This window comes from Apteryx rowi, unplaced genomic scaffold (assembly GCF_003343035.1).
Source record: "Apteryx rowi isolate R43461 unplaced genomic scaffold, aptRow1 scaffold_1374, whole genome shotgun sequence".
Classification (NCBI taxonomy): Eukaryota; Metazoa; Chordata; class Aves; order Apterygiformes; family Apterygidae; genus Apteryx; species Apteryx rowi.
The window spans coordinates 9,661-24,167 of NW_020447613.1; the positions used below are offsets into that span (position 1 = coordinate 9,661).

Below are 14,507 nucleotides of genomic sequence, written 5' to 3' on the forward strand. Positions count from 1 at the left end.
CCCTCTCTTCCTCAGCTTCCCTAGGAGGATGTTATGGGAGACAGTGTCAAAAGCCTTGCTGAAGTCAAGGCAGACAACAGCCACTGCTCTCCCCTCATCTCCCCACACAGTCATTCCATCCCAGAAGGCTATCAGCTTGCTTAAGCAGGATTTCCCCTTCCCCTTGGYGAAGCCATGCTGAAGACTCCTGATCACCTTCTTTTCCTCCACATGCTTGGAGATGGCCTCCAGGATGAGCTGCTGCATCAGCTTTGCAGGGATGGAGGTGAGGCTGACTGGCCTGTAGTTTCCCGCGTGCTTCTTCTTGCCGTTTTTGAAGACCGGGGTGACATTGTCTTTCTTCCAGGCTTCAGGCACCTCTCCTCTTCTCCAGGACCTTTCCAAGAGGATGCAGAGTGGCCTAGCAATAACATCCGCCAGCTGCCTCAGCACTCGTGTTTGCATCCCATTAATCCCACATCCTGACCCTCTGCCTGATGGTCAAGCTCCATGCCCCGTGGCCCTGCTCTGGGCCTCACGTCCCGACCCTCTGCCCCATGGCGCATCTCTGTGCTCTATGTCACAGAAGGGCCAGCAGGGCCAGTGGGACACCCTGTCCCCGTCCTCCAGCCTTGGCCTCTCCTGGCATCGGGCAGCGAGAGTGGGAGCAGGCGAGGGGCAGGTGTCACTGCCAGGGCGGGAGCCCTGTGCTGGGGACCCCATGGCGTGGGGATGGGGCCCCCCCGCCACGGTGCTCAGCCAATAGGAGGGAGCCCTCGCGCTGACTCGCCTGTTCCCAGGCAGAGTGGCAGCGCAGAGCACCCTGCAGAGCAGATGGACGGACGGACGGGCGTTGCAGCAGGACCCCGCAGGGGAGCACTGTCCCCCCAGGCTGCGGCTCCCCTCGAGAGGGCTCTGGGGGTGGAAGGACAGGGGCAGCYGTGGGGCAGGGAGCCCTGCGGTGCTGGCTGGRTCGCTGCAGGAGCCTTGCTCCGACGCTGGGACAACCCCGGCAGTCCTGTTCTGCCTGGTGACGCGTGATGGTGCCCAGCCCCGCCGCGCACTGGCTCCCAGCGCTGGGCAGGGCCCGGGCTGATATGACAAGGCAGCAGAGCTGGGCTCGCTCGGGGTTCCAGCGCCTCTCTAACCTGCTCTAAGAGCAGCCATGGGGACTGGTTGCGTGCAGGGCGCTGGGAGGCGCTGGGCTGGAGCAGCGTTAGCAGTGCTGGCGGTGCTGGGAGCCCCCGGGGCTCATGGCAAGGAGACGACAGGTGAGCCGAGCCCCCCGGTGGGGGGTTGGCGTCAGGGGTCAGATGGCACAGACTCCCCGTGGAGGTGCTGGGGTTCGGGAGAGCCCCCTGGTGCTCTCATGTCTCCTGTCAGGTCCAGGTGTCTCCACGGGGCGAGACACAGTTGGTTTGGGATGGCTCTGAGGTGTCCCCATGCCCTCTCCAGCCTTTGGGAGCTGCACTCGACCCCCCCAACCTGCCTGAGGGCTGAGGGTGCCTGGGGAGGAGGATGAGCTGGGGCACCGTGACCTGCCTCTCTCTGCACAACAGGGTATTTCCTGGAGATGCATGCGTCCGAGTGTCAGTACCTCAATGACACCCAGCAAGTGAGGTACGTGGAGAGGTACCTCTACAACCGGCAGCAGTACGTGCACTTTGACAGCGACGTGGGGGTCTTCATGGCCAACAGCCCCCTGGGTGAACCAGATGCCAAGTACTGGAATGGCCAGCCAGACATCATTGAGGAGAAGCAGGCGGCTGTGGACACCATGTGCCGGCACAACTACTGGGTGGTAATCCCTTTCACCGTGGAGAGGAGAGGTAGGGCATGGGAGGGTCCTGGGTCTGGCGGGGCTGGGACACCCCCACACCTTCCACACCACGGGCAGCAGAGGGGGCCCAGCTGTGCCTGCAGCAGGGGCCTGAGTGAGGACACAAGCCTCTCGCACAGTCCCTGGCCACATCCTGCATGGGGACCACAGCGCCCCAGTGGCCCCTTGCGCTCTCCCAGCTAACTCCAGCTCTCTCGCTCTCCCGCAGTTCAGCCCAAGGTGCTGGTGTCCCCCATGCAGTCGGGGTCCCTGCCCCAAACAGACAGGCTGCTCTGCTACGTGACGGGCTTTTACCCACCGGAGATCGAGGTCAAGTGGTTCAAGAACGGGCGGGAGGAGACGGAGCGCGTGGTGGCCAYGGACGTGATCCAGAACGGCGACTGGACCTACCAGGTGCTGGTGATGCTGGAAAGCATGCCGCAGAGCGGGGACACCTACACCTGCCAGGTGGAGCACGCCAGCCTGCAGCAGCCGCTCACCCAGCACTGGGGTAAGGCCTGGCGCCCTCCTCCTGCAGCCGTGCACGGTCAGGGAGCAGGTGCCCTCACCCTCTGCTCTACTCCTTGCAGGGGCCCAGCCAAACACTGCCCCAAGCAAGATGTTCATAGGAGTGGGGGGCCTGGTGCTGGGGCCCATAGTCATGGCGCTGGGGCTGTACCTCTACCTGCGCAATAAGAAAGGTGAGCAGCCAGGGCACAGGGCTTTGGGGCAGGGGTTTGAGGAGCCCTGCTGGCCGCAGGGCCAGGGCTGCAGTCCTACCCCCAGCCACGGCTCCTGCTCCACCGCTGAGTTTCTCTGCGTTTCAGGGCGCGCCGGTGCCCAGCCCGCAGATAACATATCTCCCCCGACCCCATTCAGCCGCTCCCTGGGCAGCTCTCCATCCTGGCATGGTGGTGACGCCTCTCCCTTTTCTCCCCGCTGCAGGTCGCCTGAACTAGCTCCTGCCCCCAGGCTCTGCTCTGTGTGTCCCTGCCCTGGACTTGGCCCCTCAGGTTCCCACTAGGCCCTTTGCTGTCTCTCTCATGTCCCTGCCCCTAGTGTCCACCCCGCTCGCCGCCTTGGGGGTCCTCATGGGMCCACGGCTGGTGTCTGCCACCGCTCAATAAACCGCATGCCGAGAACCTTAGCTCTGCCTCTGGGGTTTGCTTCAAGCCGTGGGGTGCAGTCGGGGCGCAGGGAAAGGGGGGAGGTTTGTGCACCCCAGGGTGCACAAGCAGGGTCCGGTTCATCCAGGAGCAGAGGTCTCACCACCTCCTTCCTACTGCTACAGTGCCATGGGCCTGGGGAGGGGTCCTGCTGCCGAGGAGGTGGGGAAGGACCTACAGGGCACAGCCAGCACCAGAAGCACCTGGCTAGTGTCCCAGCCACAAACTACAACAGGCCAAGAGGACCCAGGCAGAACAGTGATAAGGGCTGCCAAAAGCCCTTGTCCTCATGCTCAAACACTGCCCCATGTGGCCATTGACAAGATTGCCCATTGGGCAACTTGTTCCCAGAACTGCTCCACAGGGCCGGGGAGGGGACGCCAGCACCCCCGTGGGGTGCAAGGCCTGGGTGGGGGAAGCAGCATGACTGTTCCGGCTTCTTGGGCTAGGTGCCACCATCACCGCCAGCGCTGCAGGGTCCTGAGGTCGAGGGGCCAAGCCCATCCCACCCCCCCTTGGGGGATGGCGGCTGCCCCCCTGAGCGTGACAAACCTGGGGCCACACGGAGGGTTTATGCCTGTGCTGTTCTCAGGTGACACCTCCGCTGCCTCCCCGGCGCCTGCAGATGGCACTCGAGTAACTCCGCCGGGGAGAACCAGGTCAACTCGAATAATATTTTCTTTATTTACATGTTAAAGAATCGAAAGGTTTCGAAACAGATACAATAAGATGAAAACACGGCTCTAAGGGTCTAACAGGGGGTGGGGAAGAGGGGTAGGGTCAAAAGGGTGGAGGGGGGAGGAGAAAAATAAACGAGTAGAAAAAAAATTATACAGTCAACGTAAAAAACAGGCGGCCCCCTCCCTCCCCCCTTCCCCGCTCGGGAACATGCTGCCCTGATTGTGCGCCGGGGAGGGCTATGTACAACGCGCAGTCCCGGGCCGGGTGGGGGGGGCCCGGCGCCGCGGGGCTCCCGCGCCAGCACAAACGCAGTTCAAATAAATTAAAAAAAAAGAAACAAAAGAGGAAAAAAAAATAAAGAAAAAAAATAAAGAAACAACCTCCACGGACGAGGGGAGGGGGACGGCGGCGGCTCCCCCGGCCCGGGGCGGGCGAGGCTGGGGCAGGTCCACGGCCACGCTGATGGCAGCAATGTCCCGCAGGGGCGCTGAGCCCGAGGCACCGGTGTCCGTCTGTCTACTCCCCTCACACACCTCCCCGGCAAACCCAAACTCGGGACTGTCAACCCCCCCNGAGGTGCTGGGCTGGGGCGACGCTGGTGGTGCTGGTGGTGCTGGGAGCCCGCGGAGCTCATGGCAAGGAGACGACAGGTGAGCCGAGCCCCCCGGYGGGGGGATGGCATCGGGGGTCAGATGGCACAGACTCCCCGTGGAGGTGTTGGGGTTCAGGAGAGCCCCCTGGTGCCCCTGCGTCTGCCGTCATCCGTGCTCGGCAGCCTGGGGKCAGGGGGCTGCAGGTGTCTCCGTGGGGCGAGATGTGGTTGGTTTGGGGTGGCTCCAAGGCGTCCCCATGCCCTCCCCAGCCTTGCGGAGCTGTGCTGTGACCCCCCCCCCCACCCTGCGTGGGGGCTGAGGGTGCCTGGGGAGGGGGACGAGCTGGGGCACTGTGACCTGCCTCTCTCTGCGCAACAGGGTATTTCCTGGAGATGCATAAGTCCGAGTGTCAGTATGTCAACGGCACTGAGCAGGTGAAGTATGTGGAGAGGTACCTCTACAACCGGCAGCAGTACGTGCACTTTGACTGTGACCTGGGGGTCTATGTGGCTGACAGTCCCCTGGGCGAGCCAACTGCCAAGTACTGGAACAGCCAGCCAGACCTCATTGAGGAGAAACAGGCTAAGGTGGACACGTACTGCCGGCACAACTATGGGGTGGTGACCCCTTTCACCGTGGAGAGGAGAGGTGAGTGCACGGGAGAGCCCTGGGTCTGGCGGAGCTGGGACACCCCCACACCCTCCACACCGCAGGCAGCCAAGGGGGGGGGGGCACAGGGGGCGTCCCCGGAGGATGGCGATGATCCAGGCCACCGGGATCGTGGGAGGGGAGCGTCCGTACCCAGCCGTGCCCACAGCAGGGGCCTGGGCGAGGTCCCTGCACCCTTCCACGAGGACACGAGCCCCTTGCGTCCTCCCTGGACACATCCTGCGTGGGGACCACAACACCCAGCCCTGGGCCGGGATGTGCCCTGGCAGCAGCGGTACCAGGTGGCCCCTTGCGCTCTCCCAGCTAACTCCAGCTCTCTCGCTCTCCCGCAGTTCAGCCCAAGGTGCTGGTGTCCCCCATGCAGTCGGGGTCCCTGCCCCAAACGGACAGGCTGCTCTGCTACGTGACGGGCTTTTACCCGCCGGAGATCGAGGTCAAGTGGTTCAAGAACGGGCGGGAGGAGACAGAGCGTGTGGTGGCCACGGACGTGATCCAGAACGGCGACTGGACCTACCAGGTGCTGGTGATGCTGGAGAGCATGCCGCAGAGCGGGGACACCTACACCTGCCAGGTGGAGCACGCCAGCCTGCAGCAGCCGCTCACCCAGCACTGGGGTAAGGCCCGGCGCCCTCCTCCTGCAGCCGTGCAGCCGCGCAGCCGTGTGCGGGCGGGGAGCGGGTGCCCTCCCCCTCCCCCTCTGCTCTGCTCCCTGCAGGGGCCCAGTCGGACACCGCCAGGAGCAAGATGCTGACGGGGGTGGGGGGCCTGGTGCTGGGGCTCATCTTCCTGGCGCTGGGGCTGGTSCTCTACCTGCGCAATAAGAAAGGTGAGCGGCTGGGGTGTGGGGCGTTTGGCTGGGGGTTGAGGAGCCCTGCTGGCCGCGGGGCTGGAGCTGCGGTCCTGCCCCTGGCCGTGGCCACTGCTGTGCCGCTGATGTTGTTTCTCTGTGTTTCAGGGCGCGCCGTTGCCCAGNCTGCCTGCCGGGTGGAGGCTCTCAGTCCGGTTCACGTGGGGTCCGGTCCCGCAGAGCCTCTTCCGAACCTGCCCGCAGCTCCACCCGGCCGCGCCGCTGGCGGCCACCGCCATCGCGCTCCGGCCCGCCCTAACCCGAATCCGAGTCACTTGTGTCCGAGGACGACGAACTGGAGCTCGAGCTGCTCGAGTCGGAGCTGGAGCTCGAGGCGCTGAGCCGCGACACGGCCACCTGCTGAGCCGACTCCGGCTTCTCGCTGGCTGCAAGGCAACGGCAGCGTCAGAACCGCGACGGCGGCAAGGGCACCCGGCGCGGCAAGACCCACCCCGGCCCCGGCGCTCACCCTTCTTCGGGGGCTTCTTGGTGGAGTTGAGCTGCCCGCTGACGTCCTGCAGCCGCTTCTCCAGCTCCCGCTTTTTCTCCAGCGCCAGCTCCTCTTTCGTCTTCCCTACCGGCTTCTTCATGGCTGCGGGAGGAGGGAAAGGGGAGCAGCTCAGCGCAAGGGTTTTCAGCCCCCGCCAGGCCCCCGCCACCCCGGGCCCCCGCACTCACTTTCACTGTAGGGCTTGCGCGGTTTCTTCCGCAGGCAGGACAGCACGTAGCGCTCCAGCTCCCGCAGCGTCGAGGGCTTGAGGGTCTCGAAGTCGATCTCGATCTCCTCGGGGTTAGAGTCGCGCAGCGAGGGCTCCCGCGACTGGATGATGTGTACCACCCGGCCCAGCTTCTCGCCGGGCAGCTTGTTGATGTCCAGGCTGAGCTGGCGCTTCTCGTCGTACGTCATGGGCTTGCTCTCCTCCTCCTCCTCCGAGTCATAGAGCGCCGGTGGTGGGGGCAGCGCCGCCTTCGCCGCCTTCTTTGAGTTCCTGCCGGGAGAGCCAGCGTGGCATCAGGAGCTGGCAGGACCCAAAACTCCTCAACGCCCACCCACGGGTCCCCCCCGTATCCACCCTGGGGCTGACGGCACTCAGACAAGGTTTGGCTTGTTTGTGTAAAGATCATCGCCACGGTCGATCCGTTGGGGAAAGACAGTCATCACGGCCGCCGCGTCCCACCCCAGCAGTCCCCACTGTCCCTCGACTCACTTGGAGCTGCCCCCGCTGCTGCCCCCGCTGGTCCCTCCGCCGCCCCCGGCCTTCTTAGCCTTGCGGAGCTGGGCCTGGCGCGCCCGGGCCTCCTCATCGCCTCCCCGGCCTTTGTGCTTCTCCGACTTCTTCTTTTTCTTCTTCTCCCGTTTCTTCTTGGGCTTGGAAACAGGGCCCTGCGAGAGGGCAGCCAGCTGCTCGTGCACGGCCCGCAGCTGTGGGGGGAGACAGGGGATGAGGGGGGCCCGGGTCACGGGCCTGGGTCGCGGCGGAGCCCCCTTCTCCGGCCCTCACCTGCTCCTGCAGCTCAGCCAGGCGGTTGGCACGCTCCTCCTCCGAGTCGGAGCTCTCCTCGCTCTCCGACGAGCTCTCGCTGCTGCTCTCGTCCTCGTCGTCGTCTTCGTCCTCGTCGTCATCCTCGTCCTCGTCACTGGAGGACTCCTCGGAGGAGGACTTGGAGAGGGCGCCGGGCAGCGGGGCCGACACCGAGGGCGGGCTGGCGTCCTGCGGCTCGTCGGGCATCTTGGCGTAGCTGAACTCGAAGACGTCCTGTGGGAGAGGGGAGAAGCGTCAGCGCGGCGGGCGAGGGGCCGGCAGGGGCCACCGGGGGTGCCCGCCGCCCCCGCTCACCTGCAGCTTGCGGGCCATGGCCACCACATCGTGGTCGGGCGGGTTGTACTTGTAGCAGTTGGAGAACATTAACCGGACGTCGGCGGCGAACTCCTGCGCGTCGTGGTAGTCCCGGTTCTCCATCTTCCGCTGCGGGGAGAGAAACGGGTGAGCAAGGCCTCGCCCCTGTCCCAGCCTTCCCAGCACCGAAGGAACCTCCACAATCCCGCTCCCAAGTGGGTCCCGGCCGTACCTTGATGGTGCTGAGGTCCATGGGGTGCTTGATGATTTCGTGGTAGTCGTGCAACCCCAGGGCCGAGGCGTCGACCGGCTTGTAGAAAGGCCAGGCGTAGGCCGCGTGCTTCTTGGAGAGCAGCTCCTTGAGGATGCCGTTGCAGTACTTGAGCTGCTCCGACAGCTTGCCCTTCTTGGAGGTCTGATGCTGCTGCGAGTCGGGCAAGTCCTTCTTGGGGGGCTTGATAGGGCGGCCGCTCTCCCGCCGCGCGGGGATCTTGGCCGCCTTGGCCTCCAGCAGGGTGGCGGAAGGCGAGGACTCCCCGCTGGTGGCGATGATGGCCGTGGTGGTGGGGGTGGTGGTGTCCGCTTTCCGCTTCACGCCCTTCTTCTGCCAAGAGAAAGGGGCCATGTTCAAGGCTGCGGCAAGGGGGGGGAAAAGCCGGACCCTTGCCCCAGCCACACGGAGCCTCCCCACGGCCAAGGCCTGCCCCGAACCTGGGCAGCTCTCCTACCTTGGCCACGGGCTGGGTGGGAGCGGGCGCAGCCAGCACGGCCGGGGCGGTGGAGTGCAGCGACTTTAGGAGCGGAGCGGAGATCACGGATGGGTGGGGAATGTTGACTATGGTGGTGGGGATCTCGGGGCTCGGGGTGTAGACCGCAGTGTGGGACACGGAGGAGACAGCCGGCACTTGCTGAGCAGCCGTGAGTCCCGCCAGGAGAGCTGGGCGGAGATGGAAGCACCCGTTAGCACCGGGGAAAGCGAGACACTCCGTGTGAGGAGCCCCCATCCAACCACCCGATCCTGCTCCCCTGGGGTCCCACCTAACGCGCCCGCTGAAGCCAAGCAGCCGCCCCACCCAGCGCCGCCGAAACGTACCTGCTGCCCGGGACGCCCCCTTCTTATGACTGTTCTTGGCCACTGGCACCACTATCTCCTGCTCTTCTGAAGGCATCTGGGCCACCTTCTGCAGAAAGATCTTCTCCAGCGTCTGGGCCATCAGCACAATGTCATCTGTGGGCTGCGAGGAGAGCCAAAGGGAGCGTCAGAGGTGGCGGGGAAGGCGCCACGGTCCCCGCCGGCTCCGGGGCGGCGCAGGCGCGCCTCTCACCTTGTTGTAGATGTAGCAGTTGGTGAACATGGTGTTGAAGTCCTGCATGCACTCCGCAGCCCCCCAGTAATAGTTGTTCTCCAGGCGCCGCTTGATTGTCCCCATGTCCATGGGCTGCTTGATGATCTTGTGGTAGTCCTGCCGAAAAAAGGACGCGGAACCAGCGGTCAGGAGCGTGCCAGCCACACACATGCTGCATCCCCACCCCACCCAGTCCCGCAGCACCTCGCTGCCACCCCGAGCGGTCAGCAGAGGTTTGAGGGAGCCCAGCACCTACAAAAGTGCCGGCTCGCCCGCTTTGGAGCCGGCAGCGGCCTCCGCGGGGCAAGCGAGGCCGAAAGCAGCTCGAGTTTGTGTTAGTGGCCGCAGGCAACGCGCTTGAGGGAAGCCAACATGCACACAGGGCGGGCAGCGGGGGCCGGCATCCCGCTCGCACATCAAGCTCTCACTCCAGTCCCTCCACTCGTCACCCAAAAGCAGGCAGGGGGTGCATCAGGCACAAGAGACGCCTCCGGACCTGGTCCCCACCCTAGAGTGCAGCCAGCCAGCCTCGGACGCAAAGAGATTCCCTTTGCCYGCGAGGCGAAGGTCCCTAGGTGCCTGGGAACAGGTCAGCTCTGCCGGGAGAAGCCTACGCTATGGGGACGGCCGGATGCCAGCGTCCCGCAGCCTYGAGGGCGCGCGCGTCCCACACAAGGTGCGACGGGGCTCAGGGAAGCTAACGCTAAGGTAAGAGCAAACCTACATGGAATTTACCTCCGGGCTTTAAATCCTTGGGCGCCACAGGTGCACGGGGGGCTGGCGTTTAATATTGGGGTCACATGATGTCTTCTACAAATTCATGGATGGGAATCTGCAAAACGCATTCAGGGCACAAGAGATTAGGTGGGGAAGCGTCCGGGTTACCTCTACAGCGGCTGCATGACCTCATCCATACCTTTGTAGGGGGCATCGGGAGGGGGCAGCTGCTCTGAGGACGTCCCCAGGACAAGCCAAGCAGGCCGGACACCTACCRGGACCTCGGTGGGGGCAGTACAGAGCCCGTGGGGGGGGGGGGCTAAGCCCCTGAGAGAGGGCGAGGCCAGCACAGCCCAGGCACCTGCAGCTGCATCTCTGTGGCGGAGACGCCCCAGGAGGGGACGGCGCTGTCCCTGGCACTCTCAGGCTGGGGACCACGTCTCGGGGCGGGCGGCCCAAGCAGTAGTTTCGCGATGCGTCGGCCTAACACCCCGTGCCTGCACACGCCAGCCGCAGCGCCAGGCACGACCCAGGCGGGGAAGGGGGGAGGGAAARGGGGGGGGGAGGGTCAAGCGGGGACACACAGACACACTCGCGCATGCCCCAGACGCCTCAGACTCTCCCGCGCCCACCCGCATGGCTCATTACCGGCAGGCCCAACTTGACAGCGTCGACAGGCTGGCGGAAGGGCCAAGCAAACTGGTGCTTCCACAGGGCCTTCATCACCACTTTGTGCAGATACTGCAGTTGGTTGGTGACCCGGCCCGGCTTCTTGGGGTTGGAAACCTCCGGCGGGGGTGGGTTCACTTGGGGGGACTGCAGGGCCGGCACCGACGCCATGGTGGGGCTCTCGAAGCCCTCGTAGAGCAGCGACGGCTTGCGGATCCGCTTGCCGGGGGTCGACTCCGCAGCCAGGCCCATGAGCCCAGCATTGCCCTCCCCCAGAATCCTGAAACGGGAGCAGAGACACGGTTAGAGGGGGCAGCTCGGCGCCGATGAGCGCACGCTTTACTGGCGGCCCCCGTGCGACCGCGCTACAAACAACCTCCAGAGGCTGCAGGAGGCAGAAACGGAGCGCTCCGGACTCCCTGGAGACCGTTATCCTAGCAAAAACGAGTTTGGGTCCCCGGGAGAAATCCCCTCGCAGGGCAGCCTCATCACAGCTACTTCACCTACGCTCGCTCCTGAGACGCAATTAGGAACGGAAACATTGCTACGCTGAGCATCGCTTTTTTAAAAACAGCTACTTGGGAGTAAGCGAGAGGCAGCRCAGAGGCGATGCGATTCCCAGGGCCGCAGGTGAATTCCCATCACGTGGCTCTCCCCAGGGAGAGGCCGTGAACTCCAGCTGCCCCCTACTAATTGCTGCCAGCCAGGCTCCCCGCTGTCACTCCGGGCAGCCGGCACGCCAACCCCGCGCTGTCGCCGGGGCCCAGGAGAGTCACCCGCCTGCCCGCYCGCCGTCGGCGGCGCCTCGCTGGCGAAGCGCGAAGCTGCAGATGCAGAGCTAAGAGGCTGGCACGGCTCCAGGCTCGCTCTTCAAACAAAGAGGCGTCATTCAGGGCCGTCACGCAGGGCCGTGGCTACCTCCGCCTGGAGATGACRGGGCTGCTCCGTCGGCCCCCCGAGGCCGGAGCCTGCCCTGAAGGCAAAAGGGACCGGGGACAAAAAAACCGGGCCACCCCAAAGCCCCGCAGCGGGACCGTTACACGGCGCGGCCCTCCTGCTGCTTTGCCGCCAGAAGGGCTCGGCCTACGCCGGCGCAGCCGCAAACGTCTCGCGTGACGCCCTGAGACCCACGTCCCCTCTGGCCACGGTGGGGGCCGGGCCGCGGGGATGACCCCCACGACCCCGGGCACGTCCCAAGGCTGCATCGTAACACGCTAGCGAAGAAGCGTCACCAGTTTAAGCAGAGAAAACGGGGTTTTGTGGCAACAGCGACCAGCTGAGAAACAGCATCCGACTGAAACGCGGGTAGTTTCCGTAACGCAGAAAAACTTTGGGCCAAGGAAAGCGCCTTGCAAGGCCCGAATCAACCTGCAGCAGCCCAGTAACCGCCAGGACGCCAACGGGGAGATGCAAGAAGTTTCCCAAGCACTCGGGAGGCCGCTAAACCCCCCCCCGTTTTCCCCCTTTCTCCAGGCAGCTCCCGGCCAACTCGGCTCCTCTCACACGCCTCGACCAGGGAGTTTCCTCCTGCCCCGAGCGCTCGGTTGCGCCAAGCCAACCCCGAGGTTCACACGGCGACAGTTCGGGCCGCGGTGCAACGACGGCAGCGGCGGGGGTTCCCCAAGCGCCAAGGACGCGGCTCGGGGGCCAAGGAGGAGGGAAGGACGGCGAGGGCAGGGGGGCCCCAGCGGCACGGGGCGCTTCCCCCTCGGGGCCCGGGGCCGAGATCCCAGCGGGCGCCCCGCGGGGACAGCGGCTGCTGCCAGCGTTTCCCTCCGAGACGGCTCGGCCTCTCCTCGGGGCCGGCTCGGATACAACGGGGCTCTGCTTCGGCCACAACCGCCCGCGGCCGGATGCGGCCCCCCCCCCTCCTTTCCCCGGGCGACCTCGGGTTCCCCCAGTCGCCAGGGTGACACCGGGCCCCGGCGGCCGCGCACACGCGTGACTCAGCCCCACGGCGGCTCCGCGCGCGCTTTTCACCTCACCCCACCCCGGGCGCCGGTGCAACCGGGAAGAGGCGCCGGGCGCGGACGGCGCTGAGTCGTGCTCGCTCCCCAACCCTCCCGCCGCCGCCGCCCCCCCCGACCCCCTCCCGTGCCCCGGCGAGGCGCGGGCACCTACTTGTTCTGGGGATTCACATTCTGCAACATGCCGGCTGCTGCGTGCCAGGCCCGCTGTCCCAGCCGTCCTCCTCCCGCCGCCGTGTCCTCCGACGACCCCCCCACTTTGCCCGGCGAGCGGCGAGGCTGGCCCGGGGCGGCTTCAGCGGCACATGCCCGGCGCGGCGCTCCGCCGCCCCGTTAACGCGCCGGTGGCGGCCCCCGGCCGGGCATCACCGAGCAGCGGCGGTGGCGGCGGGCACCGGGGAGGGGGGCACGAGCCAGGCACCCCCTCCCCTCCCCCGGGCAGGGGCGCGACCAAGCGGGGCGGGCCTCAGGCGAGGGGCGCGGGGCCCATGCGCGGCGCGGCGGCTCCAGCCGGGCGAGGCGGCGGCGAGCGGCGGCCCGGGACCATCCACCGGGCTTCACATGAATGGGAGCGGAGAAAATGGCGGCGGGGCGGGGAGCGCCGGAGGGGGGGCGGCCTCTTCGGAGCCCCCGCTGGGCCCCAAATCCTGCGGCGATGCGGTCAATATAAGGCTCGCCGCGTCCCTCGGCGCCGGCTGCGTCCGCGAAAGCCGGGGGTCGGGCGGGCCGCGGCGATCCGGGAGACGGATGACACCGGATTGTACCGGGAATCACGGGCCGGGCTCCATCTTGGCTCCCTGAGGGGAGGAGGGCGGGAGAGGGAGGAGGGCCCCCCTCGCCGCTGGCCGCAGGCAGGGGTCGCTACGGAGGCCGGGGAGGGTCCGGCGAGCCCTCCGGGAGCGCGGAGGCGGGGGCTGGGCCGCCCGGCGGAGGATGGATCCGGTTTGGGGCCGCCCCCCGCGCGCACCGGGCCCGACCCGCTCCGTCCTTCGTCCCAGCGAAATGGCGCCTCTCGGCCTGCCCCCGGCCGGCCTTATATAGACACCAGCCGGTCCCTCATTGGGCGGCGGCGGCGCTGACATCACCCACCCGCCCCAGCCCGCCCCGCCGCGGCCTCATTGGGCGGAGGCACGACTGGCGCGGCACTCTCATTGGGCGCCGGGAGCGCCAGTCATTCGCGCCACTCTCCCCCGCCCTTCCGCCAGGCGCCCGAGCCGCCGGAGGCGGCGGCACGGACTGCCATTGGCCGGCCCTGCCATTCGTTGCGCGCCGATTGGCTGGCGGGTCACGTGGGGGCGGCGCCGGCGGTTGGAAGTGGCCGTTGGTTGTTGTTGTCCTGCTCGCCGCGGGGGGAGGGGACGGGGAGGGAGGCGCCATTTTGTGCAGCCGCCAGGCGGAGGGCGGACAATGAGCCCGCCGCTCCCGAGCGGCCCCGGCACCGTTCCCGGGCCGCAGTGACCCCTACACACACACCGGGGAAACGGGACATGAACCCTACAACACGGAGCCCCCAACGGTGGGGTTCGCCCCACGGCGCCCCCCCCGCCCCGCCGTCAAGCGACCCCTCAACGCCTCACCGGGCCCCAACGGGCGTTTACCGGAGCGGCCTGGGCTGCAGAGGCACGTCTCCCCCCGCGCACCGTGCCCGTCTCACACGCCGCCGTTTCCACTCGCGTCAACCCCCCTCGCGGACATGTCCGAAGCACCGCCGCACCCCCGCGCCCCAAAACGCCTCCGAGGCCAACCCCGCAGCCCTTCGGCCTGCCCGCACCCACGGGTGACCGCTCTGGCCCCGCGGGGCGGCCGATCCCCGCAGCTGCGACTCTCGCCGTTCCCCTTCGGCACCTCGGCCGAACGGGGGAACAGGCCCTCGACGCCACGGCGCCATTTTGGGCGCTTCTYCCTCCACCCCGCTGCAGCCCGAACCGGGCAGCCGGGCCCAGTGGCGGGGGGGGCTGCATAAGAACGAGGGCAGCCGCCTGCCTTCCCCTTCCCACCCCCTTCCCGGTAACCCCGGGACAGCGGTCGGGGCAGGGGGGCCCCTGCAATGCATCACCGCCGCCATTTTGCGGCAGCCAGGCCCCGGGGGGCGCCGCCGCCTCCCGCCATGACACAGCACTTTTTGCCCCCGCGCTCCCGCCGCCGCCGCCGTCGCGCCCAGCCCCGGGGCTACGGCGCCCCGTAGGCCACGGCACCCCCCAACCGCCCCCCGCGGC

The 14,507-nt window shown here is 67.0% G+C and overlaps 3 protein-coding genes across 8 annotated transcripts in view; 2 read left to right on the forward strand and 1 right to left on the reverse strand.

Moving 5' to 3' along the window:
• LOC112961741 (class II histocompatibility antigen, B-L beta chain-like) overlaps window positions 1–2,945 on the forward strand; it is an 11,925-nt gene extending 8,980 nt beyond the window's left edge. The window contains exons 1-5 of one of the 3 annotated variants that reach the window (XM_026057232.1): window positions 1,059–1,250; window positions 1,539–1,808; window positions 2,028–2,309; window positions 2,389–2,499; window positions 2,744–2,945. In XM_026057232.1, the coding sequence (XP_025913017.1) occupies window positions 1,145–1,250; window positions 1,539–1,808; window positions 2,028–2,309; window positions 2,389–2,499; window positions 2,744–2,757 (783 nt within the window). In that variant the 5' untranslated portion in view covers window positions 1,059–1,144 and the 3' untranslated portion in view covers window positions 2,758–2,945. Of the gene's footprint in view, window positions 1–1,058; window positions 1,251–1,538; window positions 1,809–2,027; window positions 2,310–2,388; window positions 2,500–2,743 lie in introns of those variants that run through there. The other 2 variants (XM_026057233.1, XM_026057234.1) reach the window with 2 other exon arrangements.
• Window positions 2,946–3,883: 938 nt separating this feature from the next.
• LOC112961735 (class II histocompatibility antigen, B-L beta chain-like) lies at window positions 3,884–5,918 on the forward strand (the record flags this gene model as incomplete). Its single annotated transcript, XM_026057221.1, has 6 exons — window positions 3,884–3,909; window positions 4,222–4,295; window positions 4,617–4,886; window positions 5,240–5,521; window positions 5,623–5,733; window positions 5,863–5,918. Coding segments are annotated over exons 1-6 (819 nt in total), but the record flags the coding sequence as incomplete, so codon positions are not given.
• BRD2 (bromodomain containing 2) lies at window positions 5,894–13,307 on the reverse strand. Of its 4 annotated transcripts, none has more exons than XM_026057226.1 (12): window positions 12,446–13,307; window positions 10,304–10,604; window positions 8,918–9,055; window positions 8,686–8,827; window positions 8,321–8,529; window positions 7,825–8,196; window positions 7,593–7,721; window positions 7,257–7,511; window positions 6,963–7,138; window positions 6,433–6,743; window positions 6,224–6,346; window positions 5,894–6,140 (listed from the first exon to the last, which is right to left on the reverse strand). In XM_026057226.1, exons 1-12 carry the CDS (start codon window positions 12,472–12,474, stop codon window positions 6,010–6,012), a joined length of 2,316 nt encoding a protein of 771 aa, XP_025913011.1. In that variant the 5' UTR covers window positions 12,475–13,307; the 3' UTR covers window positions 5,894–6,009. The 4 variants fall into 4 exon arrangements, with proteins under 4 accessions (XP_025913011.1, XP_025913010.1, XP_025913012.1 ...); XM_026057225.1 differs by having other exon boundaries at window positions 6,963–7,177; window positions 12,446–13,306; XM_026057227.1 differs by lacking the exon at window positions 12,446–13,307 and adding an exon at window positions 9,674–9,770 and having other exon boundaries at window positions 6,963–7,177; window positions 10,304–10,608.
• Between the last annotated feature and the right edge of the window lie 1,200 nt (window positions 13,308–14,507).

Excerpts from the sequence above, each read along its gene's own strand:
- BRD2 (XM_026057225.1), bottom strand. The coding sequence starts at position 12,474 with ATGTTGCAGAATGTGAATCCCCAGAACAA. Across the intron at positions 8,530-8,685 it reads GGGGGCGTCCCGGGCAGCAG|CTCTCCTGGCGGGACTCACG; the intron begins GTACGTTTCGGC and ends ATCTCCGCCCAG. Across the intron at positions 7,512-7,592 it reads CCATGGCCCGCAAGCTGCAG|GACGTCTTCGAGTTCAGCTA; the intron begins GTGAGCGGGGGC and ends CCTCTCCCACAG.